The sequence below is a fragment of the Fistularia commersonii genome, chromosome 22, assembly GCF_037954325.1.
Source record: "Fistularia commersonii isolate RoL2024-O1a breed Wild chromosome 22, RoL_Fcom_v1.0, whole genome shotgun sequence".
NCBI lineage: Eukaryota > Metazoa > Chordata > Actinopteri > Syngnathiformes > Fistulariidae > Fistularia > Fistularia commersonii.
Window position 1 is genome coordinate 5,750,190 of NC_141305.1, and position 27,957 is coordinate 5,778,146.

General features: G+C 42.3%; 1 protein-coding gene and 3 non-coding genes across 4 annotated transcripts in view; 2 read left to right on the top strand and 2 right to left on the bottom strand.

Annotated features, from left to right (window-relative positions):
* Positions 1 to 310: 310 nt before the first annotated feature.
* trnas-gcu (transfer RNA serine (anticodon GCU)) lies at positions 311 to 392 on the top strand. Its single transcript has one exon. It is a non-coding gene; the product is annotated as a tRNA-Ser (tRNA).
* A 200-nt stretch (positions 393 to 592) lies between these two features.
* trnaa-agc (transfer RNA alanine (anticodon AGC)) lies at positions 593 to 665 on the bottom strand. Its single transcript has one exon. It is a non-coding gene; the product is annotated as a tRNA-Ala (tRNA).
* Positions 666 to 874: 209 nt separating this feature from the next.
* trnac-gca (transfer RNA cysteine (anticodon GCA)) lies at positions 875 to 946 on the bottom strand. The gene has a single exon. It is a non-coding gene; the product is annotated as a tRNA-Cys (tRNA).
* Positions 947 to 10,539: 9,593 nt separating this feature from the next.
* The window catches only part of mmp11a (matrix metallopeptidase 11a), a 31,298-nt gene continuing 13,880 nt past the window's right edge, over positions 10,540 to 27,957 (top strand). The window contains exons 1-2 of the mRNA XM_086169855.1: positions 10,540 to 10,790; positions 25,168 to 25,394. Coding sequence (XP_086025981.1) covers positions 10,701 to 10,790; positions 25,168 to 25,394 — 317 coding nt within the window. The 5' untranslated portion in view covers positions 10,540 to 10,700. The remainder of the gene's footprint in view (positions 10,791 to 25,167; positions 25,395 to 27,957) is intronic.

Genomic DNA, 27,957 nt, shown 5'->3' on the forward strand with positions numbered 1-27,957 from the left:
CAAAGACACTTAGCTTTGGGGAAGTCAAAGCGCAATCCTGACCAGGAGAAGGCTGACGTTTCCTTCACATTTTCTTCAGCTGCAAAAGGACCGCTCCACAGGTCCAGTGGCAAATACACAATCCAGCTGGTTGGCATCTAATGGACAAAACCTCTGATGATGCCCTATGTGAGTGTCACATAGAACTGATGACCATTTCATCCCCTGTAAACGGCTGTGGCCTGTAAGGACAATGTGACTAAGTCTTGGAGGTTCAAAGAGTTGCGTGTGGCCGGTCTGGCCGGTTTTTCTAAGGGAACATCTCCATGTAGATGAGGTGGCCGAATGGTTAAGGCGATGGACTGCTAATCCATTGTGCTCTGCACGCGTGGGTTCGAATCCCATCCTCGTCGCAAGATAGGCAGGATTCTTGCATTACGTCACAAAGCGATGTTGAGGAGGATTTGGGTCGTTGGCCATAAAAGGCACTGCTTGCCAGGCTACTTCATGGAACGACCAAAAGTTTTACGACACTCACTCTTGCTGGGGTTCAACAAAACATTTACTTGGCAAGGTTGAACGGCACTCTCCTTGCAAACAACTCGAGGTCAGCTGGAGAATGCGGGCATCGATCCCGCTACCTCTCGCATGCTAAGCGAGCGCTCTACCATTTGAGCTAATTCCCCTTTTTCCAATTCTTCCCTGTACCGTCAACGCCCAGTCAGACAGAATTCGGAGCGAAAAAGACGATAAATATTGACCCGAAAACCCAGAGTCCCTTTAATTACGCTGTGCTTCGTCAAGGGCGAGAAAGAACATTGCATGAAGGGAGACACATGGGCTGAGCCTTCGTCACTTTTGGCTAGCATTGAACTCAAATTTAGGAAAAGAGGACAGGGGGCATCCAGATTTGAACTGGAGACCTCTTGATCTGCAGTCAAATGCTCTGCCACTGAGCTATGCCCCCACAACTAGAGCAAAAACCATACTACTCAAAATCGCCCGTTGCGTTACATCATCGTACTACGGCAACAGCGGGAAGAGGCTCCCCGCTTGTCGCTCCAATGCGACGACAAGAGAAGCAGAAGTCAACGGAGGCCATCCAGAGGAGCGTTGTCCTTCTTGGACCGCCGTGATCATCAACTCCAGACTTTTGGCCTCAACCCAATTGTACAGGGCAACAGGGGACGAAACTTGTCCGATCTATTACTTAAAAGCCAGTGGAGAATGTGGGCATCGATCCCACTACCTCTCACATGCAAAGCGAGCGCTCTACCGTTTGAGCTAATTCCCCTCAAAAACTCCTTGCTTAGCGCTAAACTCAGACTGTAAAAAGGAAACAAAAGGCCCACTGCTCGGGTAGTCCCGGTCGATTGGTTTCTCAACAACAGACGAAAACAGGGCGAAATGGACCGCAGGAAAGGACATCGTCTCGAAAGCAAGACACAGAAGACGAGCAGCAAAGACACTTAGCTTTGGGGAAGTCAAAGCGCAATCCTGACCAGGAGAAGTTTTTTGATGGAGCCATATCTCTGTAGATGAGGTGGCCAACTGTAACAATTCTGCCTTTACACAATATCGAGTGGATATGCATAAAATCTGGTTGCATTTTTTTAAATTACCAACAGAGGTCAGCAAAGATTGCAGGATTTTCATGAGTTCACGCTCATTTCAGGAAGTCAAAGAGCTGGAATATTGCTTTATTTACCTTGAAAAGGTTTTCTTTGGCCTGCTGAGGAGCTCCATCTTTCGATGGAGGAACTCTCATCGTCTGCTGGAATGCAGCTAACTGGAGCACTGAGAAAAAAAACAAACGAAAAAAAAGCAGGGTGATGCAAAAAATAAAGGGATCAGCGAGGTCAACGCATCAGACTGACTTACTCAGTTTCTTCCTTGGTATGTTTGAATTCACAGTGCATTTGTTCGAGAGGAGTCCTGAGAGTATTTGCGGCACTGGCGCCAAGTGTCACAGACTTGACTTTAAATTGACTCATTTGAAACTCATTAGAAAATGAGTTTTACCCACCAAACATTTTTATACTATGCATATACAAACAATTATTATCTATAATAATTGTATCTGATACAGTTGTGCAGGAACAGCCAACCAGTCACGAACATCACACACTACAGAACGGAGGATAACAGATCTACCAGACGGGTTTTTTTTTTTTTTTATAATTTCAGATTCACCACAGATTATAGTATGTTGTAGCTTTTAAACAATTGTCTACGCAGTGTGACTTCCCCAGTCTTTTCCTCAAGCAGGACACTGTAAATATGTCAGGATTTCTCCTCCTGATGTTCGTGGCTTATGCTGCAACACATGGAGACAGATGAGAATTCTCTCAAGGTTTTTTCTTGTTTATTTTGTTTGAATTTCTCTACCCGTCCCCGGGTACCTGTTTGGCGCCATGCATCGTACCGGTCTTAGTACTTAAACAGAACAACCGAATTGCTTGGCCACGTTGCGAAACCCAACTTCTGACACGTTTCGCACAGCATAAAGGTTATTGAGGATCGTAACACTTGGCTGATCCCCTTCAGAGATAACTTGCACTGTGCTGTCTCAGAAATGCACAAAGGAAACAATTGTAAATGATAACAACAAAGGCTGGAAACCCATTTGGCTCACACACATTTGGTTGAGTTCATCACAGAACCTGCAGCCACTTGACGTCAGCCAAAATAAACCCCAAGTAGGAAAACTGCAGACATGACCACAGATGACAGTGAGGGGCTGATGGCCTTAAAGGGGACCCAGTTGAGCAGCGTCAGCTCACCTGTTTTGATCTACCTCCTTTCTCCCATCAACCCTTTGGCCCTTTTTTTGTGGCAAGTCCTGGCCCCGGGTTCAGCCAAGGTGAGGGAAAATGGAGTAAAAAAAAGAGGTTTAATGCCTCCGAACCCGCTAATAACCCCCATCGGGTTCACTGAACCCCCTTCAGAGCGGTTATTCATCAGAGGAGGCGGGCCACTGCAAGCCGGCTGCCTCCGCGTACACGTCTGGTTTGCATTAAATGGACACATGTGGCCTTTGTTTTGAAAAGTGCGGCTGACACGAACCCATGAGCAGCCGTATGAAAGATGGATTTCTAAGGCAGCAGATTCGGGGCTGAGCTTTTTCTGAGCCAGTGTTTCACATTATACAGGAGGTATCATAATGACAGGAAGCGAATTATTCGACTTTAACCCTTGGCTCGGGATGAGGGGCTGAGTATCGCCGCCATGTGGAACACTTGATCCGCTCTTTGCGTGTGACTCAGTTGCCAGATAGGAATCTGTTGCCAGGTTGGAGATTTTAGTTCAAACCCCCAGATCACATTTCATAGGTTTACAGCGGCACATTGCTAAGGGGCTGGTCTGTTTTAGACTGGGATGTCTACTCCAAACACACACACAATGGTTCAGTGTTTAATTAAAGGGACACACAGCAGTTGATGGACACCTTTGCAGTGGCAAGAGGTTCAACCAGTGACCTTTTTTATGGCAGGACAATCTATTCAGGACCACCCTGCTGTGCCAAACAGCAAAGGGGTACTCACAAGATGTTTCTGAAAGTATAAGCTGGTGCATTCTACATGAGTGACCATCATTTTTAAAGACTTCTTTTTTTTTTTTTTGTATTTCCAAAAATTAGATGATAGATTTCATTAACTACAGGTCAATTATGTGGCAGTAAAATGAATTCATCAAAGGGCATTTTTTTTTTATATCTGAATAGGATATTTGATTATTTTCAATTATGTGAAAAAGTACTTAGGAAGATAATGTTGAATGTTGTTTTTTACTTTTTTCAAAAAAAAAAATCTGAAAAAAATTAAGATACTATTCCAGTCTTTGAAAACATAACATGATGCCTCTGTGTCAGGCACATCGGTTTTGGGTGCTGTGATAGGAACACCAGATCTTGAAAGAATAGTTTGAACGGCAGAGTAAAAGAACCACATTTGTTCCTGCCTGTGTGTTGCTTGTTCTGCATCTTTGCACATGAGCTTGTTGTGGTTCGAATGGAAAAACGTCTGCTTCCCATCAAACACAAAATGAAACAGGGAGGCTGTTTGTGAGCCGCAAAGTGCCAAAAAGGCATTAAAAAAATCAATAGTTATGTATCGTTCCAGAAATCATGACCCAGCTACTTGAGATAATCCAGTTTCATGAGGAACTATTTACTTTCAAACAAATGTCTCCCCGACCACCTCCATGCATGATTTCTTGAGACATTTCTGGAGAACGTTTTCCTTTCTTTCATTGTTTCTTTCTTTTCTTTTCATTCCGCACCAAAATTCTTTCTTTTTTTTTAGGTGCTTTGGAGTTCACAAACACAACTTCATTCAGCCCTCAAATATGAGAAGTGATATCAAACTTATCAATAGTTGGCAAAGCTGAACAGTGACTTTAAATATATATACAGGACTGTTTCAGAAAATTAGAATATTGTGATAAAGTTCTTTATCTTCTGTAATGCAGTTAAAAAAACAAAAATTACTTTTTCATGATATTCTAATGTTTTGAGATAGGATTTTTGAGTTTTCTTAAGATGCAAGCCATAATCAGCAATATTAAAATAATAAAAGGCTTGCAATTTTTCAGTTGATTTGTAATGAATCCAGAATGTATGACATTTTTGTTTTTGTAATTTCATTGCAGAAGAACTTTATCACAATATTCTAATTTTCTGAGACAGTCCTGTACACACAGACACACACACACACACACATATATATATCCAATATGTATATACACACACATACACACTAATGTGTATATCATACATACTAGATATCAAGGCTGGAAAGAGAGGAAAAGTTTTTTAGATGACGGTCAGCAGTGCTGGTCCGTTAAAGGATTGTCTCATCTTTGGTTGTCCTTGGAACCGAGCATCTTTAAACAGAAAAATTGTAAATCACAATTCTCGATAGATATATTCACATAAAAATCAATGACACGGCATCACAGGTGGGCAATATTGAACAAATGACAGAGTCCTTCTCTGCTATGATCACTGAGGTGTTTTATAATGGAGGTTGTAGCAGGTTCTACGTACCGCCGCTCAATATTTACCACAGCAACTGAAACCAGAAGGAGTTTGAAGAAAATACTTAACTTTGAGCTTTTCATTTTAATATAAATGCGTACAAACGAGCAGCTGGAAAAGCCTCTCCAACAAGTTACTCTGTACACTATGGACAAAAAAATTGCTAATGAATCTCAAAAGTAAAAGAAATCCACACCTGAGCCGCCACACAGAAAGAAGCTGAGCCCCATAAACCGACAAAATGTCAACGTCGGCTCCCCAGGACGACACGCCATGCACATCTTTTCAACATCTTTTTTTTTTGTGACGACGCATCGTCATAATATGTGCCCACGGCTGCTGCATCACAACGAGGCCGTCAGTTTTCTCCGAGGAGTTTATCTGCGGCTTGATTTCACCTGGACAAAGGCAAAGCAAAACACTGATGAGACAGAGTGACTCGCAGGTGTCACTCTGTTATGTTTTTTTACAAAGCGGCAAGGAGTTCATTTTCTACATCAGCGGTTGAATGCTGAAATATGAAAGAAATAAAGGGAACACTCTCAGGTGGCTTCATGGATCCTTCTTAACATTTAATAACATCAAAAGGCAAGATGCTGATTCGCAGCAACAGATTTTGTTTTCATATGAGGTGAGGGATTGGACTCATTTCTAAATCTATTGTTTTGGCTGGTGCTCTCTGCAGCTTCTAAAATTGAGCTCAAATAAAATAATAGAAAAAAATAATAATTATAATACAAGTCTTCTCATGCTATCTTGTTATAATGAAGAATGCTGACTCTAACTGAGCTGGGAAAACTCAACAGTGATAACCCCAGTTAGTTTGTCACGGGGAAGCTTGTAGTTTGAAGGCAAAGAGGAAGGAACCTTCATCAGAACTTGGCAAACAAACAAAACATTTGATATTTCAGTTGGTGTTTCACTCACCAAAGCGCTTCCCTGCCTGTAAAACGTGCACCCAGGATACTACCTACCGCTGAGGGGCCTTGTTTTTCTTTTTACTTCAGCGCCATCTATAACTGACTGACCCTGACAGTCCGAGCCCGTCAACCACCTGCAGAAAGCACGTGGGCCAGCGGGAGTCCCGTGCACGGAGAGCTCAGGTGTCACAGAGCAAGAGGTCAACGCTGAGATATGAGGAGGAGGAACAACAGCGGGTCACAAAAACTCTGATTCAAGTCAGTGTACCATCAAACCAAAGGGGTTTCGGGCCAAAAAATGTCATGTGACGCTGCGGCCCTTTCGTCTCCCACACTACGTCAAGTAAGCAGATATTTACTGGAGTTGGCAGCCACTTGAATCTTGATTTTTGAAGCACGTTTGTCTTTCTACTTCAGAGCTGCTGTCACGGGCTGGACGGCTGCCACGGCTTGTAAAGAAATACCGAGGGGGAAAGTGTGTCGGCCCCCACCTGCGGGGAACATGAGGCAGCTTGTTTCTGTAATTTGCGTGATGACAACTGTCCTGATACCATCATAGGAGCAAGATTTGACTGATTTAGGAGTTTGAGGGAATCAAAGACCGAGGCTGAGATCCTTTCAGACCCAGTTCAATTTTTTCCCAAGTTTTAAGGAACACACAAGCCTTTGGCGGACTTGCCAGTCTCGCACCTGATGATATCGTCGAAGGAGACGAAAGAGGCTCTTTGGTTCTCCGCTTCAAATCACAGACGTGCATGCTATCTAGCTTAGCACGGTAAACAGTACCCTGCGGGGGTATTAGTCTACCTGTTTGAAAAGTCATCACATACATATTACTTAACTCAAATCACCTCACATCGAGACTCATACACTAACCGCCTTAGAAATGACAAGAGACGCAGTGATTTTCTGTGTAAACACAGCCAGCTCGTACTTTTCTGACCTTATTGCGGGCTCAGTGATTCCACTGTCAGCCACATGATCGACCGTGGAAACCATTGGCTCGGTTTTTATGACTGCGAACTGCAATTCCCGCTTAAATTGGATGTAAACAGGAGAAAAACAAGCGCCCGCCTTCTCAAAAGCTTGTTTTCAATGGAGTTCGAGCAAACCGGCGCCCCCTGTTGACTCACGGATGGAGCCTGGAAACAGAAAACTTTTCCAGATCTTTTGTTATGGAAACTAAGAGGAAACACTTAATTTAAAATACAAAAAGGAAACACTGTATTAGTGATTCAACCCAGTTTTAAGGTTGGTCCTGAATGGTGAAGTGTTTGAGAGTTTCTGCTTTGAGAGAAAATTCTCCAAGGACATACATGTCTTAAAACACGGCAGCCACGTAACGAAAATTATTTTGTACAACACTGGTTTGCTTCACTTTAGAAGAAAAAACAAAACAAAACAGTATTTTGGTAGCGGTGGGGGGTGCAGAGCTTTGTTAGGGTTATACAAGAAACCGCATCAGATTTAAGTCATCAGATAATTAAAAGACAATGTGGTCTGGACAGTTTTAGGACTGAAAACATCAGCAATTCAGTGGTGAGATTCTGCCAAGTAAATAGCTTTAAATAGAACCTCAAAAAAAATCTCGTGCACCAAAATCTGGTGTTTGTTGCATCCAAAAAAAACAATCACAGCAATCCCAAAAAAACATCAGGATATTTGTGTTCCCTCTACGGCAACAGATCCTGATTAATTTCCACCGGCGTCGATTCCCCCCTTTTATGCCTTATGCTGGGTTTACGCCTAACAATTTTCAAAGTTGCAGACTTGAAATTAAAAGTCAGAGGGAAATCTTAAGAGTTTTACAGGAGTCCCCCCCAATCATCTCGGTCATTAAAATGTAAGATCGTCATCTTCTAGTCTTAGATCAGTCTTTTCCTAGTCTTTGGCTTACGACAAATGTGTTAGACATTATCGCAATGGTGATGTAACACAATCAACAACCGATAGATGAGCTCCAACAAAACCCGAAAAAGGAACCTGGTAGACAAGTAATCGCCAGAGAGGTATCGGCGGCAGAGACGGTATTTCTTTGCAGTATGGATGACAGGACGTCCTGCTCGGTATGGACCGTCCACAAAGAGCAGCGGTTGGTTGAGCTGTAAGCAGAACAGCCCGGTTTGTACGACGTCAACTCTCCGACACATTACGACTGAGCGGAGAAGGAAAGGCGATGGACTGAAATAGCGGAGGATCTGCGAATACCCGGCGAAAACATTGTATGGCAGGAAAAAATTGCCGAAAGAATTTAGTTGTGGTTTTCCGTGTTTTTTTTCCAAATCTTTTCAAGGTCTTAAGGTGTAAGTAGTACTAGTAGTCTTTTTAAAATCCTACTCTCAGTCTAGTGTGAAACTAGGTTGAGACTTAAATATCTAAAATCTAGTCTTTAGATGTAAGCTGATAATTTTACACGAGTCTTTTCCAAATCTTTAAAGTCTTTAGATGTATAGGTGGCATAAAACTGTAAGCTGCCTTTCAGTCAGGTACGTTTTGCTAATTCTATTTCAATGTGAGTCTGTGGGGATTTAGCTTGTTTAACCAACACACAAACATGAATATATTCAGATCAAAAACTATCCCACCTTTCGAATTAAATAAATGTGACATTTTGTCTACTGAGTTTAGAGAAGAAAAGAAGAACTCAAAGATGATAAATAACAAAAGAGACAACGATGATAAGAAACAGCCGACCGCACCAGTTCCGGGATGTTTTCATGAGAACAAAAACCGCAATGAAGATGCAGCATTTATTAATGCTGGTCAAGTTGAAGGGGTGGTCGGGGGGTATTTTTGCAGCTGCCAGATAAAACGCCTGTAGCTGCTCGACTCCCAGACCCACTGGAGGCTCCTGACCCACGGTGCAGGAAACATTCTCCGTGACTCACTTTGAGATCATTTCTGTAATTACAACCGCTAATGGTGGCGAAGAATTCGGCGGTGCTTTCCCGTTTAATGGACGGCGGGTTTTCTGAGGAGTTTTTAGACATGAAAAGGGGGGGGCGGGGACTAATAAAATCGGAATAACTATGAAGAAATTGCAATCTCCGGGCCACATCAGGCCCGTTATTCCAGAAACGGAGTGAAATGAAATAAGAGAAGGACTTTATTAGAAAGTGGCACTACTCATTTCTGGACAGGGGCTGTAATTCATGTCTCTGGGTGCGGATTAATGACTCCAGGAGGCCAATTAGAGTGAGCTGGGGTTTGATTTTTGTCCGTTTTAGCTCGTTTTAGCCTTTTATCGAGGACGTTAAGTTTGCTGGGGGACCCAGGCAGACGTGAAACTAAATGACAGGTTGATAGAAGTAAAAGTCTCTCTCCGAGAGCGACCGGCTCTCTAGCCCGGCCTTCTCTCCAACCTCACTTCGACTCACACGTGCAGCTGTGCGCTGGCAAGTGTTTCATCGAATGCAAACAAACGGGCGGCCAACTACAAACATGCTTGTTTGTTATGCATTTTGGTTAAAACAAACTACTATGACATTGAATCGGAATCAATGGAAACTGATCAGTGAGGAAACCAGTTAATTATAAATCAAGCGTTTTTGGTAAAAAGAAAAGAATGCTTCTATGTTTTAGTGCACTGCACTGTGACGCCATACCCCTGAAAGTGGCGGGTTCCTTTTCATATCTATCATTTTGTCGCACGTCTAGGTCGATCTTGCGTTTCTCTCCGATTTCCAACATGACGGTCAGTGGAATTCACATACACTACTCAATAATCTTTGCAAAAAAAAAGTTGAGTTGAAAACCCCTAATGTTGGTTTTGTCTTTGCAGGGGCTTCTGTATACTACATTATACGTACGACATCGAATCGGTGTTGAGTGGAATGAAATTCAAGTTGCATAAAACTCAAAACTGCATATCCTTATATGAGGACTCAGACTGGAAGTTTACAAGAAAACAAGATAATGGGAGGTTTTGTTGGTTTGTTTGTTTGTTTGTTTTTTAACCAGAAGCAAATGTTGACTACTGTATTGCAGAAATGATGTCAGCTGGTTATGTATTAGAACACACTGATGCATACTACAATACAACTTAAGAATAAGACACTATAAAACTATCAGTGTTGAAATTCAGGATGTTCTAGTAAGCGCCCATCCAGCGGCAGATGAAACCCAGATGAAAGCTGTAAAAGGGAAAAAAAAAACATTGTTTAAAAAGAAAAAAAAGAATGTTAAAAATGGTAATGGGAAAAAAGAAAGTGAAAATCACTTCGGTATGTAAGTTTGGAGGGGAAAGAAAAAAAAAGTTTCCTCCTAATAACTCGGATTTATGTTTTTTTTTTTCTGGTTGGTTGGTGCCTGTTTATTGTAATACTGTTATAAAAATCCCATTCCCATATGTTGTGGGGTTCAGCCTCTGTTGACATTAAAACGCGTGGTTTATATATAAGTATATATTTCCATCTTAAAGCGATTAACCGGCGTCGCGGATGCTGTGAGGACTGGAACCGCAGGTGGGCGAGCGCGCAGCGCGTCATCTGGTTCTGCTTGACGGCAGAGAAAGAGTTAAGAGTCACATGGTGGCGGGTGGTATTATCGGCCCCGGGCAGTTAAAAAAAAAAAAAAAAAAAAAAAAAAAAAGTGTATGTGGAAGAAAAAGTGAGCGGAACAAAGAAATCAGAGTCTATTTAAAGAGGAGTCGCCTCGCAGCCCGCAGCCCTGTGACTCCCGGCACCCGCACCCTTACCCGCACCCTAACCCGCACCGCCCCCCCCCTGCCTCTGCTACCTCCGCGGCTCCCGACGGCGGCGAGGATGCGGACTCTCCTGGTCATCTGCTGCTGCTGCTGCGCGCTGGCGCTCGGCGTCCCGGTGCGAAGAGCCGGCAGGTACAAGGCGGCAACGGTGAGTTTTGCAACCCCCTCCTGAACCCCCCCCCCCTGCAGCCTCTCGACGCCTTTATCGCGGCGTCCCGGGGTGATGCTGGCCATGCGCGCTCCCGTCGCAATTCATCATTTATTATTATTATTTTATTTTATTTTATTTTATTTTATTTTATTTTATTTTATTTATTTATTTATTTATTTTACTTTATTTCATTTCATTTTATTTTATTTTTCTTAGTGATATTATTATTATTGTTATTTTATTTAATTTTATTTTTATTATTGGTATTGATATTGTTATTATTATTATTATTATTATTATTAGCGTTGTTGTTATTATTTGTATTAGTAGTTGTTGTAGTTAGTAGTGGGAGTAGTTTTAGCAATCTGGGGGAATTTGGTGGTTGTTGACTTTCCTCATTCTTTCTCCTGCCACCGGTGGGTTCTGCACCCGTTATACAAACACGCGCATACACACACACACACACACAAACATACGCACGTGTGCATGCACGCTTGTTGGAAACAAACATTCGAAGCCTCTTATGAAGCCCTCCCCATAACACCCGTCAGAACTAATGACACTCGGTCGACATAAAGCCGCAGACCCCCTGCTTTGCACCGGCATTTTGACCCGACCTTTAGAATTCACGTCAGTGAACGGTTACGTTTTGTTTTTCCACAAATTTGTCAACCGTGTGATACCACTCTGCATGAAACTCCCTAAAATAATGAGTAACTACCTGTTAACTGGCTTCAGAGAACTTGAAGGAAAAAAAAAAATCGTTATTGAATTGCTGAAATGACCTGAAAAGTGCTTAGAGAACAAATACAAGACAAGCACAATAAAAAATGGATAGAAATCCTGAAATAAACTGATGAAACACTAAAGGTTGAGACTTTGTCGCGGACATATTTCAATTGACGTCCGGTTCTTTGAGCGGACATGATATTTAATGATGGTCGAATAAGGATTTTTTTTTTTGAGGCCCCCCCCTGTGGGGGTCTGGGGTTGCCCGGCGACGACCGAATTGTCGGGGGAGTTAATCCCTGCTTGATGACACCTAAGAGTGTGATTGGAAAATGGTCTGTTTTGTGCAAGGTAGCGGCTGACCTGTCACTGTGAGGGGGGCGGGGGGCGGGGGGTCGGGGCTGGAAAGCAGGAGCTCTGCTCTTGCTTTCCAGAAATGACTATCCTCAGGGGGGGTAGTTGTGTCGGGCTGGTGGCGGCAGCAACGTGTTGTGGCTCAGGCCGGAGGGTTGCTGTGTTTCAGCGTCTGCAGGGCAGGAAGCAGTAATAACAGGTCTTACAAGCATTTTGTCAACAACTCCATAAAAGATAGGGGTCATCCAGGAGGACCTGGCGCGGCGGCGTCCGTGTCAGGCTCCTGCACTTATACCTGTTTTGGCGTCCTTCTCCCGGTCGAAGATAATTTATGTGTTTTTAAGCTGTTGTTGTTCATATGTTTACCCTGACGCGTCCCCTGACGCGTGCCCTCCCCGACATCGTACTGCTGTTTACCGGAGCAAAGATTTAACCTTTTATTTATGCTGAGCAGGCTGGTTTTCTCCACATGCACATCCTGTTTACAGGTACACTTACACGAGTCCTGACAAACAGCTGGAATAAATAGCCACGCGCACACAGCCACGTGCACGCGCTTCAAGTCTATATTGTTAGCGCTCATGAAAATTCCTGCAATTCCACGAAGGAACTTAATGACAGCTTCTTGACGTCCGAGGGAAATATTTTTTTTTTTTGTAAACCTGGCATTAAAATCCCATCTCCTCTCCTTCTTGCAGCTTTTAAGATAAGCATCTGGTGAATTTCCAAGATATCATCGCTGCTTTCCAGGCAGTTGTTTCTACGTTCTATCACATTATCTCACATTAACTCGCATCCATTCTTATGTTATTACAAATTTGGACTGGACACCGGCCTTTGCGCTGTCAGCGCTGATCGCACCTCTACAATTTCAGACCAGATCAGCCAAACACGCTCAGGAATTAACCCAAAAACGAATACAACCCCCTGATGTCTTAAGAAAAATGGCGTGGTGGTCTTTCCCACAGTGAAGCCCCATCCAGTGGATGTTTTTCTGTCATTACTCAAAGTGTTGAGACAAGACATGACCTCAACCCCTGTGGCTTCAATCTACAAATTTGAAACAACAGTGAACTGTCAGAACACATACTTATGGTACGATTGTTAACGTTAGCGACATACCACGCTATTGTTTCTCAAATGTATAGAATGACAGGTCACTTTCACTTTGTCTTAGAAGTACATTTTCCCCAGAGAGTGGCCGTATTCTGGTTTATCAATTAGCTAAGTTATATCAAGTCATTATGTGACAACTTATCCCCACTGTATTTCAAAAAACTGTCCTCTTTGAACTTTTGCAGTAGGAAAATGGTTACCGAAACTCTCTATGCTGTTACTTACAAGTATGTGATTAATGTGGTCAGAAGATTTCAATGTGTAAAGATTTCTCAGGTGTGTTAGCATCGCCAACAGACGTGGAAACAGACGCTTACTTAATGTATCTTCAGGATAATTTTGATGAGGGTAAAAAAAACTGAGCAACCAGCAAAAAGAAAGATCAATAAAAATAAAAAAAAAAATCAACAAAAATACAGAGAACAGCTGATTTCCCGTTATGCTTGGATATATGCTTTCTGCTGCCGAGTTGATACACTCCGCTGCTGTCCCTTGGTTTACGTCAACACTGGAACAAGAGAATGGAGAGTTTCCACACAGGTCGGATGACTTCCTATTAGCTCCTGGCCACCAGAGCCCCGGTGCACCTGCGACCAAGCTTTTTGTTATGTCTGCTACGCTGGAAGGCCTAATCTGTATTTTCGTCGATTTGGTCCCAGTTGTTGACAATCGAGTAGGTGATTACACAGGCCTGGACAGGCCTCAGTGTCTGTGGCATTCAGGGCAACGCGATACATCAAGTGTCTTGTTTTCTTGCTCAAGTTGAAGAGGGGGGGGGCAGACAGCCAACTGTTTGCCTTTGTCGATAAAACCTGAGCGGCTCGCTTTTCCTTTCAGTTTTGCCCCGTCGCGCAGATCTTCTGAAGTGAAGTGATTGGTCGAGATCCGTGACAGCAGAGATTGCATCACGGACGGGCCGTGTTCCCATCGAGCAGATCCAGGTCACAGCTGCGACCGGCCAATCAGACATAACGGGGGATGCATTTAAATAACATGTCGACCCCCCATCCCCCCCCAAGGAAGTTATTCAGACGCCGTGGTTGGTAATCAGGCAGCGGGTTCTCACTGATAAGGTGCTCAAAGGTTCAAAGGTTATCATTGTTTCAGGTGACACAAAAATGGATTTGGGTAAGAACAGTGTCTGAGACCCCCCTCTAAAATCCCACCCACTCCATGTGTTCTACAAAGTTATGGACGTCTGAGAACCAAATCAGTTGTCATCCATATTTTTTCATATCAGAACCAAGAGCTGCTGAACCCAAATCAGAGTGGAGAATTGTCAAAACAAACAAATTGTCAAAACAAGTGACAAATAATCAAAACCAAACTTTATGTTTCATCGAAAGTAACGTTAGCTGCCCTCCACCCCAACTGGATAGTCCATCCTTGTTGCCAAGAACGATGGTAAAATACTTCCAGTACTTCTGTTCTTCCACCCGTTATTGTTGGTCCAAAGTCCACCAGTTGTCTGGGCGAAGTATGATAAACAGAAAACATTAACAATCAGCTGTATAGTTTTTGTCGCATCGAGTAAGAGGAAGATAGCGCACTGTCTGCTCTTTTGAACTATTGCACATTAACATTGCTGATTTCTTTTTTTATCCGTGCACAAATCTTGGCTGAGGAATGAGAACCTGCAGTTTATAGAACAAGGCTGGAACTGTATGGGTCAGATCAGACAGAACGTGGACCCTCGCTCTTACAGGTCATAGATTGGGTCTGTCTTTCGGTTATATGGGCCTGTAGCCTTAGAGATGTATTTAAAGAAGAAGAAAAAAAGAGTGCGAATATTGAATATTTTACATATTGGACACACAGTGCCGTCTAGTGGACAATTGGTGCTAAATATTACAAAGAGGTGTCATTAAGCCCCTGAATCCCCCTGAGCTGTGGTTTAGTAGGACTGACAGCAGCCAAGATAAGCAACAAATAAGAGTTCTACCTAGACAAGTGCTATCTGGAGACAGATCGAAAAGCAAATTTTGATTTTACTGATCGTAGTCTACTGTCATATGTATATGAATATGTTTCAAACATGTGCATTTAACTTACGGTTTTGATATTACAAAAAAAGAAGAAGGCGCCACCTCGGGGCCAAGTAATCCCCATGTATCTAGCGCTTCTATTTTGACTGAAACACAAGTTTTTAACTTTTGCATTCTTGTCAAAATACTTGTCACACCTTGTCAAAAGACTTTAAAAAGTACACTGTAAGATAACATTTACAGTGTAGCTTACGATACATTTACCGTTGTAAAAAGTAAAGCAACAACAGCGGTAGTACCAGTGACAATGAGAGGAATTTAAATTCAATCCAATCAAAACAATCGTGAGACCGTAGCCGTGTAGCTTCATCGCTCCCGTTCCTCCGGAGAGGAGACGTCTTGGGATGGTTTCTGTTGGCAGAACAGCCAAGTTTCAAGGCTCCACAAGGAGGTATCTCTCATGGGGACTGAAATGTCAGGATATTCTCCTAAAATCAACATCATTTCCAGCTGAACTGGGCTTAAACTACGCGCAGCAGCAGTCGCACCGTAACTGGATCTCTGCTCGGAATTGTGCCGTCGTTGACGATCGCAATCGAGGATAGAATTATGGGTTATCCAAACCGCTGAGCAGCAGATCTGCAAACATGACGTGGCAGCGGAAGAGTCTTTGTGGTAGCAGAAGCGATAAGATATGTGACCCCAGATGGTTTACATCACCTTACACAGCCGGGTGTTTCTGATTTTGAGATGATTCGTTGGATAAGGGGGCTGAGACGGAAAACGGCGGGATATTTGTTGATGAGATATCTTGCATGCTCCCTCCTGTTTTGCAAAGTCAATCCTCTGACTGCAAACAATCTTTCTGTCTCCTTTAACTACCTAAGAGCACACCCTCCAAATTGAAATCTAATCACGCTCCTCAAGTAAACATTCACTTATGACCTACTTCCTATGATACAGATTCACTGCTCCAGGATTTAAACAATTTCTGTGGGCAGTTAGATGCCATCGCAATGAAAAGGCGTCTGGCTTTACCAGGTGCTTCTTGTTTTTCTGCAACACAAGCTGGATGCTTGTCAAAGGTCGTGTCAGCAGTAACTCCTCTGAAACGGCAAAATCCTTGAAATCTCATCAGTTTGTGATGTCTAGCAAACTTTTTAAATTTCCTCTTTGATAAACCTACTTTCCCCCGTCTTTATTCAAAACACATGCTGTGTGGATGCACAACACATTCAGGACTATTGGTGTTCATTTTTTGGGGGCACATATTGGATTCTGTGTCTGTTTACTAGGGATTTCCCTCCGATACTTCGTTGAGATGCGGCCAACATCCTTGGCAAAACGCATGAAAGAAACGAAAATTGTATGAGGCACGACATAAATATTAGGATGCATTGTTTTCTCCAGCGCTTGCAGGGTTCTGTTTTTATGAGCCTTGGCTGTTGTGACCAGGTGTGTGTGCAAAAAAAGGCCTCATTTAAAAACCGTAAAGCGACGCTGCTGTTCACAAGTTCAGAAATCAGTGTAATTATTCATTCATACATTAACTTTGAGACAATAAAAGACAATAAATTCGAACTTCTGAAATGGAAGCAGTTTAAACACCATTGTTAGTACTTGATAAAATGACAACCACTTGAAAAGATGGTCTTAAAACCTTTACCGGGACGAAGTTATGAGTTGCTTTACGTATTTGCATCGGAGTAAGTATAGGCCTCATCACTTTTCGGCGGATCAATTTGTCTCATGAGCTCAACTCCGACTCCGAAAATTGCAGATTCATCAGCAGGCATCGACTGTTTTCGTACAGACGGATTTCTTTGTCGGCTGCTTAATTTGTTTTTGCGAGCTTTGAAGTAAATTCGGGGACATATTCCATGTCTCAGGTTTTATTAAAATAGGTCTGAAATGACATGCAAGTTCTCTGCATGTTCGTGGAGGATTCATTGAATCTGATTTTTTTCCCCTATTCTTGAGGGGGACAAAAGAACACGGCCCCCGGGTGCATCTTTTATCGCTTGCCCCGAGCAGAAATCATGAGATGACGATTTGTTAGTTATTCCTTGGAGGTCCGTGAGTGGAGTGTGTCAGTGTATCACAATACATATCAGTGTCATCGGGTCCTTGTCCGTTAGCAACTTCATTCCCCCGCTCATCCTCCTCCTTAGCCATCACTATGAGTTGCACTGCAGTGTATAATAAATACCGTGGCAAGTGCCCTGACCGCCTGCAGGCCATGATAGGCTGACAGCAATGTCACACTGGCAATGGGTGGGCCGCTGAGACCGATGACGCTCCTCTGACACTCCGTGTCAGGACTTGCCTCCTCGTTCTGGCTCAGATACCGCATTCAGATCGGCAGCTCAGCCGCTCACCGATCTCGTCACCTCTGTAACCAGACGCTCGATGTGTCCTCACTTGTACCGTACGCCTCCCCTGTTGTCGGGACCCCCGCCCAGCCCCAGGCCCTCAGGCTGTCTGGTGTCTCATCACCACCAGGTTCTTGCACTCTCAGCAGAAAGTGACAGACTAATAGTTCAGAGTTTTTTTTTTTACAAACATAACAGGAGTTCCATTGCCTTCTCTGAAATTGTAAGTAAACATGCGAACGCCAGCTCACTTCCCTGCCCTGTGCACATGTCGTGTGTGAAGTGCAATACAAATAACTTTACTCTAGTAAAATGATTATCTAAATGATTTATCATTTAGTCCCAGAGTTGTGACCACATCAATTTCTATTCTGTCATTTGAAAGAAATAGACATGAATATTTCAGATGAATATCTTGCTGATTTTTAATGGAAAATTTGGAGTGTGCTTCAAATTCAAAAAAATTCACAAATTCAAAAAAAATTCTAAATCGCAAAATTTGTCTGTCACCTGTGTCAAAAAAGGCATGATTAATAACCAATACTTTTACTGAGCCAATTTTGAAATTAAATACACATGGAGGCTCCTAGTCTTTGAATTTTACTGTTTCAATTATATTTTGTGAAAGTTGTCTAACAAAAAAATGAAAAGTAATACGACATTTCTTGATCCCTTTCCAAGCGCTACCGCTGCCGTCTGACTTGAAACTTGAACTTTTTTGTCAAAGGCGTTTGGAATCGTGCAAGTTTGGACTCTTGCCTTGCCTTGAGGTCAGACGGGTCAATCAATCCATTTGACACACAGGCAGGGGTTTTGTGTGTGTGTGTGTGTGTGTGTGCGGGTGGAAGGATGGGGGGGTTAAACACACTACTTAGAATAAGCTGAAGTTTTATGACCCCGAAAGCCAATATTCCCCCGGCTCACTCAACAGTATTGGCCAGTGAGGACCTCCGTCTAAATTGCTCTTCACTTGGGAGCAGAGGTCAGATGTGGATGGGGTAATTCTCAGTTCAGGTCCCCACCCTTGACAAACACCCACAGGGATTATTGGAGGGCGGGGGTAAGACGCGATTGATGGCAGACGCAAATGTCCTCGCCAGCAAAACAGCATCGGACCTTTGCAGATGTTAACAAAGTCTAGAGTGTCTGTGATTATTTAAGTAAGGGGTTCACAGAGTGGACAGGACCTCCAGGGTGAGCAAATTCTTGCTCAAATATGCAAATGAAAACAGCAAAAATATCCACATATGTCCTACAAATTCTAATAAAGTTAATAATTCTTCAAGATGTTTTTGTGAGGCAATTTACCAAAAGTGATTAAAATGTAAAAATGATTATAAGTTTCTGACTTTTCTCTGATAAATGATAACAACTAAGAAAGTACAGCTGACTGGGACAGAGACAGCTAAATTGGAAACCAAAAATATACTCCGACAGTATAATTAAAGTATGATGTTTCAATACGGGCCTGAAGTTTTAATGATTAACATGAGTTCATTGCTGGCATAAGTTTGATTTGTTTATTGTTTCAAAAGCTCATTAATGGTCCCTCCAGTGATGAAAAGACAAAGACAATAAGGTCAATGTCCAATCATGTTTTTCTTTAAAAGAAGATTATCTGCAATCTCTGGATTTTGGCCATTACCACTCTAGCAGGTCAGTCTTCATCAGGGGTGTTTCATTATGTTTCAGAAGATCTGCAGAGGTTTCTCTCTACTTTGCTATGAGACAAATATACACTGAGCCCATTCGTGTTGATTTGATTGCAGCAGGTTGTAAGTAAAGCACAAAAACAACATGGGATCATATTAATTTTCAAACGATAACACCTGACACGTACCTCACTGCAGACTACGTGTCTTCTGCACAAAAGGGCAAGGGGGAGAAAAGGACACCGTCATTAAAAACATTTTCATCATCTAACTTCCAAGAGACAAGGGGTGTATACGTACATATAACCCTGTATATAATCTCTATCAGACAGCTCTTTTTTCAATTTTCTAAGTGCAACGCGCAGACAGTTCCTATAGGACTCCTGGGAAATCTCTTAGGATCTCAGTTCAGGAGCCATTGAGTCTGTCCATAACAACTACAAGAAGCCATTCCAGTGAAACTGTACGCACCCCCCCCCCTGCCCACTGACACACACTCATTGCCCTCCCCGACATGCACAAGAGCTTTGTGCAGCGATACAAAAATCTCCTTTAAACAAAGTGAAACACAGGAGGCGGTGGGGGTGGTAGAGGGGGCTCAGGTTGTGCACTGTTTGCTCTGCAATCCGGTTCCATCAGTCACAGTGTTTCTGCAGACTAGAGTGCATTCCACAGACCCCGCTGTGTTTTGTTGCCCAATAACCCACAATTATGACCTGCGGAGCAGAGCACAACAACAAAAACACAAGGGGTGACTGTCCTCGAGCTAAAATCTTCCAACTTTCAGTTTTCAACTCTTAAGATCTAATGTTAATGAAGGACTTGAAAGGGTTGACAGCTGATTCCACTACACTTTCTCTGACACGAAAACCCAGAGGCGTTTTCTTACCAGCGCTGAAACAACTCATACATTTATCTTTCGGACTATTTAGGTCGATGTCATTCATTGTGTATGAGCAGTGAACGGACATAAGTAGTATGACAGCGCTAATTGGTTTGTGGACTACTGTGTTTGGCCCAAGTTGTTGTTTATGAGAAGAAGTCACCTTATTTGGAGGAGATGGAAGGACCGATAGGCATGTAACTCTCTACTGTGTCTATCTTGACTGAAGGATTGCCGTGATTGTCAGTCATGAGGGTGATTTGTTCTCATTGCAGCCCCATTGCAGAAATATTAAATTAAATTAAACAGAACAAGTAAAAACGCAGAAAAGGGAAAAGTTAAACCACGAAATTAAGTAGCATGACAGGCGAGAAAAACAATGGAAAAACAATGGCATCAAAAAAAAGGTAAAGGTGAAGTCTTAGGTGAAGATTTAGCATGCTTAATGCTAGACTCTTTTAAGAATAAGAATAAGAATAACTTTATTTATCCTGAAGGAAATTGTTGTGCCAGAGTTTCAAGTAAAACATAACAATAATAAATAATACTAGGAAATTGTATAAACAGTACAAAAAAAGGGGGGAGAATAAGAAACACTAATAAAATAATAAAGTGTCTAAGCAACAAGTCAAGGCTACAAAGTGTCTTAAGGTCTTAAGTACAAAGATTTTGAGATTCCCTGCGGCTGAAGGGAGAGGAATATTCACGAGTCAAGCAGCAAAGTGGCCCAAAGGTTCACAACATTTGAAGCTAGTAAGTATTTTTACTTAAAGCCATTCATTACATCTCTGTCCATAAATTCATGCAATTCTAAAATAATGATTTGACAATCTGGTGGCGGCTGTAGCTACCTGAAAGTCTGATCAAGATTGAAGAACGGACAGTCAACAATCAGTTTTAATTGAGCTATGAATGTTCTGCACATAAACACATTATCAGGGTGCAGAATTGATTAAGACTGCAAGATTATATCAGCAACAAGAGCCTGTGAGATTCAAAACACTGAGGATCAACCAGTTGTTGGACAAAATGCAATTAGGAGATTCTCCTTCACTTGAGAGTGAAAAGTCTGTCCTAGAAGTTGGACTTGAACCAGTTTGGGATGGTTTAAGTAAAAATTGTGCTCTGGTAAACTTCTATCTCTGTCAAGATTAATCCTAACAAAATCAAAATTACCAGTCAGATCGTTCAACACAAGCACAGAGAATTTAACCAGATCTTGAAAGGTAATGTCAGCCAAAAAGTTTTTTCCCCCGAAATATCATTAAATGCAGGTGAGAACATAAATCTCTGAGAGGATTTAGTGATGTAGACAAGAATGATCTGCTGCTTCAAGTTTTATGGTGTCTTAGGTTCATCTGGCTAATGTTTATATGATGTGGAAATTACATTGTGCTGACTTTTATGTATTTTTTTAAAATTGCCTCCATGGAGCAGGTATTGTAAATTATCTCAGGGTGCAAGAACTGCAAGACACATTCACAAATACAAATATATATTTAAATTTCAAAATACAAACATTCAGCTATGCTACCTAATTCACCAAAGGAAGTCGTGAAAATTTCCTTTATCTGAAAAAGTGAAACATCATGGAAACATCCCTCTATCTCAGGGATCCAGTGTGTGAACTTTAGCAGAAAGAGAAACCAGAACTGAATTCAAATGTAGTAAAGGGTCGCGTAAAAGATTTGAGTCATGAAAAAATAAATACATCCGGTTGAGGAAAAATAAATGAATTGATATTGTCTTTTCCCACAAGTTGTTTAGAGGAAACGGAACTGCGAGTCATTTGCGATATCGGGAGAACACCCAAACTGTGCTGCTACCGAGCGTAGCTGCAGATGTGATTTGGTTTGGACGAGGAGGTGCAGATTGGAAGACTGTCCTCTGTAATTTGCCCCTGTGGAAATAAGCAGAGCTATTTCCTCTAGCTCTGGGACACGCGGGGGGGGGGCTTAAGGATAATCGGCAAGAACTAAAACTAAAGCGAAACCAAGCTACATGGCTCCATGACCTGATTAAGATGCTACTGTCACTATCCTCAGAGCTGAGGATTAAGGTAAAATTATTGCGTTTCACCACTGGAATAAGTGTTCCTGGTCATTTTAGTACTCCGTGGGATCGCTACGTTTTTAGCATACGAGCCTCGGGTTTGGAATTTTCAGGGCAACAAACCACGTAATACTCACACAGCTACATACAATAGGTTTTTTGTCTTTGCATTAGTTTTCTTTTGTCCGCAGGGGGGCTCTCCGAGGCAATCCAGGACAGTGTTTCTGTAAAGTTTAAAGAGCTCACCCGGGATGTTGAGTCTTGAGTTTTTAAACTCACTCGTAGGCGGCAGATGAACTAACATGACGAAAAGTTCCATCGATTTTGTACTTAAAGCTCGACTCATTCAGAGGGGTGTGGATTTGTTCTTTCAAAGAACAACAGTTGAACAAGTCAAGGAAGCGGCAGCCAACAGGAAACATATTGCAACAAAGTTTGATAACGGTAATGGTAATTCAGATTCATGCAACGCTAAATGTAAACTCAGCTATACCATGAAAGATAAAGAAACAGCCGGATTGAAAAAACACAGCCTAATAAATACTGCAATGCGTGTCTGCAAGAAAAGACCTACTCATCCTCCATCATTTTACATTCCAGAACATGTCGTCAGACGGTGAGGATTAGTAAAGATATTTAATGCTATCTTTTTGTAGCACAGATATCCATTGACTCATTATCTCCATTACACATCCTGCTTACAAAGGGGGGTCATAAAGGGGTCAGCACCAATTCAGGGTGACCTTGGGGAGGCGGCGTTCACGTGGACGGGTCAGTCATACACTTTGGCGAGTTAACCGGTCTTGGTGCGGTACAAGCAGCACTAAGTGAATAGAGTAGAAGAGAATGCATCCTTAATCGTCCCACAATGGAGACGTTTCAAAAAGGGAAAGAGGATCCCGGCCTCTGCTGTTGTACTCTACAGATGTTGATACAGCTGTATTAGCTGTTAGCAGCAGAGAAAATAAGCTGAGAAACTACAAAGCGAAATTGTGTTGCTGTTTTCATCGGCCAAAGAAGAATTCAGGTTAGACCATTTATCCTCCAGCCAGGGCTGAAGACCTTTGGCATAAATATTTGGCATAAATATTGTTTTGATTTGAGCTTGAGCTTCACTCAGTGCAACAATCTTTTTGTGCATCTTTATCATCTGTAATCCCCAACTTTGTTTTAGCAATATTCATACCAAACAAACTGGTTTTCTACTTCTGGACTGTTTCTGTGTTTATCTGTCTATGATTAAATATACCGAATGTCTATTTTTGACCTTTTTTTTCTCTTCATTGAAGTTTACTGCGAACATGTTTTGGGCAGTCGTTCAAATACAGAAGTGATGACGAAGAGTAAATCCCCAGCTGCAGACGCGGGTAAATTAGATAAAAACAGACCTTAAAAGATGCGCCGCGGCCAGAACCGAAAACCTACACAGAGTCGACAATATATTTCTGCAGCGGATCATTTGATATCTCTGCCAGCCAGGAGCTCGATACATTTTCCATCTGCAGGCTCAAATCAGCGGGTAATTAGTGCAGCGTGCACGGGGGGTTCTCACTCTAACAATCCGGCGCACACATTGCACTGAGATTGGACTTTTAGAAGTGGAAAAAAGCACATCTGGAATTAATTTCCAGAGATTAATTCCTCCTCTCTGGAGCCCCTCTAGCTGCTCAAGGTGGCCGCCAGCTCATTTGTTCCCCAAAAAAGGTTGTGGTTTTCTGCTTTTGCTCAGTTTTATGAGATCTTCATCAGGAGGTGATGTCAACCACATCATCCATTTTGATACTTTTAATTTTAAACCGTGCTCTGGGATGAATATTTCTTTTCTCATCTGCAGACAGGTGTGCGTTTGTTCTGTGAAATGCGCACCCGCCGTTCATGCGACGTTCAGATCGAATCGCTTTCCAGCTGAGGAGTGTTTGAAATGAGTGATGGTTTAAGTCGGAGAGCGGGCGATGATAGATCGGGTTAGTAACTGCTCTCGATCCCGCTTGGTCACGGAGGTAGTGGTCCGACCCACATCCGACGCTTTCTCACGACCTCAAACTAAAATCTCACACCAGCGTTCCAAACCAAAGTGCCGAAGCAATTTGTTCTGCTTTCCTTTGGTCGTTTTCAGATTACCGAGATGAGGAGCTGAAGAACAAACACTGCCGTCGTCATTTTTGACGGTCCAACTAGATCAGCGGTCGGGAACCTTTGGCTCGCGAGCCATATATGGCTCTTCCGGTGACGTCACATGGCTCCCAGACAATTTTGAGTTTGAAAAGAAAAAAAATTAGTTTGGAACTGATTTTAAAATACTTGTGATATTTCTTCATGTGTCATTTTAAAGTAAACAGAAATTAGTTTTGAAGATAAATTTCACGGGTCACCCGTCAGTCGGGGTTGGGAACCATTGGCTTCCGAGCACATCTGGGTCATTATAAAGGTGAAGAAATTCATTTTATCAGATAGCCAACTAGTTTATTCACGTCAACCCTCATACATTACATTTTTTGCAGTACAGTAATTTGGCAGACGCTTTTATCGAAAGCAACTCACAAAAAGTGCGATTCAGTCACCGAAGATCTGAAATACCAGTAGTCGGAAGTCAGAAGTGATCACTCTACCAAATAGCCATCTCAAAACCATACCCAAAACCATAATCGTAACGGAAAAGATGGCGAAAAGAAAAAAAAGACGATGATTACCGTGCATTCCGGGCTGCGTGCACACAGGAATTTACATTTGGATCTGCGGTATGTCTAATTTGCTGTGATAAAATTGCATCAATGAAACGGTCAAATATAAAGCGGCACTTCGGAGGAATCCATGCAGCACCAGAGGTCGCATTAAAAGTAAGACATATTTAATTTATTATACGTTAAAAATACTATATGGCTCTTGATGAAATATATTTAGAAATATTTGGCTTTCATGGCTCTCCCGGTCAAAAAGGTTCCCGACCCCTGAACTGGATGAACGCGCAAGAAAATGATTCAGCATCCGTAAGAATGGCTTATTCCTTCACTCATTTCAGAGTCAAGCGTTTCGATCGTGACTTACGGGAGCAGATCGAAACATGGCTGTGTGGCTGAAACAAATTCCATTCGTCAATCGGCCGGACGGAAGTTCGGTCTTGCCGCTTTGTTATCGGCCGCTCGGTGAAATGTGCGTGTGACTCGTCTGCTTCATCTCTGTTCGGCAAACGAACGAAAACTTGCTTACTGACGAGACTGAATGTTTTTCCAGGTGACTGAAAAGTTTCCTGAGCTGAAGAAGAGAGGGAAGGTTCCTCATGCCCAAGACCCGGTGAAGGAGACGGTCTCGCCAAACACCACCTCGAACACCTGGAATAGGCCTCGGTGTGGCGTGCCAGACTACCCGGCCCTGAAGGAGGTGTTTTATCATGGGCGGCACCGACGCCGTCGCTTTGTCCTGTACGGAGGCCGTCTGGAGAAGACGGACCTCACATACAGGTACCAAAAATCAAGACTGACATCCAGATGAACTCTTTTCACCAGCTAATGTACAAGTTAGGAGACAGGAACTGGAGCAGTTGTAGGATAGAAGTCGCAATTCAATGCAAAAGGAGAGTACAGAAGATTTCAGGTAAAGTTTTGGCACAATCAGGTAGTTACTGTTGCACTGTCCCTGTGATACAATGAGGTTTTTTTTAGCTGTTTTCGTGGGATATTGACTTACGGTTCGCATTTTAAGTTTGATTTCAAAGTTAATTTTTGAAGTTTCTATCAAATAGAAGTGGCACGCTACTTCAGGGAATTATAATATTAGGTTTCACAAATTTAACACAGTTCCAACCACTATATACTTGGTGTTTTTCTAACTCTGGTAACTTTGGTCCCTCTGAGTATCTGGAGTTCCATGTTGTGGGGGTGCTGCACTTTTGGGTGTTTTTTCCCAGTAAAATTGAAGCCAGATTGTGGACTGAATATCAAGGTTTCATGGGAATTAATAATTTTTAAAAATAACATATTTCACACGGCAGCACGGGAATCATTTACTAAAGTCAATTGCTCAGTTCCACAATCGGTGAATAATTTCAACCTGTCGATGTTTTGGTTGGCTGTGTAAAAGAAAGTCAAACGAAGCCTTTATGGTTTTAAAAATGCCTTACATTTTTTGGAGGTCAGGAAGCTTCTTGTTACAGCCACTTCCAGAAAATGTCCATTTCACTTTTTATTTCTTTAGGGAATAAGCAGGAACAGCGTCACCTGACCATACAGTGCAGGACGAAATATTGTGGGCTTAATGTTAATCTTTTTTGGCTTAATCTTAATCTCCTTTTTCGGTTTATGGCTCCGCAGTACAGTCATTTAGCTCGGATGGATAAAGTTTTCTTTCATTTTTTAATTTACTATAACTTGACTGTTGAAGATAATGTTATGCCAGAGCAGTTCATAATCCACATTTTAAAAAACATAGACATTTTTTAAATCCAACCTGGATCCTCACAACCAACGAGAATCGCTGCGCACTAATCGAGCAACATTAACTAGTCAGATACTTTACCGGATCACTTCTCCTATCTAAACTCGGGACCTGGACTTATTGTATCAACCGTGCAATCGTAGATATTCTTTTGTTTCCTTAAATCAGCTCCTCCTCACCAAACACAGGACGTAATAACCAACAGCAGACAGATAAAGGTCGAGGTGGATATTTACAACGTTTTTCAGCTTGAAGGCTTCGACTGGTTTCATGCACTGAATGGACTGGAGGAGGAAAAGGGCCTGTATAGCACTTGGATATGGAAGTCTAGAAATTATGATTGCGATAAAGGGGTGCTGGTCTGCTTTCATCTGAGGCCTTGGCACCAATGTGAGTCTGGCCGTCGTCTGCTGGCTGCTGCCTCGCTGTCTACGTCTCCCGGGGTCCCTTTCATTGTACTCATTCTTTAACATAACTGTGTATTAAGACAGACAGGCGGAGAGCCTCAGAAGAAGGGGAGGGGGGATTTTATTGGCACTGCTGGCCACAGACTAATGAAATTCTGCTGGACCCAGCCTATAAAGCGCCCACAGTGACACCTGACAGAGTGATGTGGTTAAAATCCAGATCACGGCAACAAGTCACCACATTGCTCTGCACTCCGCCGTGACCTGACAAGACCACGCTCCCCTTTAAGCGCAGAGCCAAGCTAATGAGCCCCCGTGTTTACTTTTGTTTTTAAGTGTAGAATCACCAAGCATTATATCAGGCTTTAGTTCTGGTATGGCGCTGAAAGTCACGCTGGGTCAGCTGACTGGGCCCCATGTTATTGAAACTGCTCAGTTAAGTGACTGTTGGGGAGAACTCAGGCGCCACCGAAGCACCGAGGTCCCTGCGACGCAGCCACATCTTGCAGACAGTTTTTTTTTGTTTATCAAAGGTTTACAGGAAAAGAAAGAGATAATCTGAGACAACGTTCTATGAAACTGGGGCGATGACAAGTGTTTACAGCAAACAGAAGTCAGTCTCCAGTCTCTGGAAAGGCTTTAATTGTAATTTTGTGTTTCTCTTTTTTGGCCAAGATTGAGAAAAAGTGAAAAATTTAGCTAAACTGTCAAGTTACAGCAGGGGTGTCAAACTGAAAATACACAGTGGGCCAAAATTCAAAACTGGGACAAAGTCGCAGGCCAACATTGATATTTATTGAAAAAAAAAAACTTCCTCCAGGTATAACAGTGACCCTTTTCACCTCAACAAGTTGTGCTTAAAAACTATACACGGAACAAGCAAAGGTTAATACTAGGCAATATATAACTTAATATTAAAATTCTAATTAAAATTCACATCGATGGCATTTATTATTTAAATAAAGATTACATAAAAAATCGCATGCTTCTTTTTTTTGCAGCCTTCTGAGTTAAATTTTAACCTTATACCACAGGCTGATAATAAATGTAAAAGTGAAATAATAATTATAATAACAATAATAATAATGATAGTGCATCAAGAAAACATTAATTATAGCTCAGTTTGCTACACACTGATCTACTCTGATCATGTGCCTTTCCTTTTGCTATTTTTTGGAAGGGT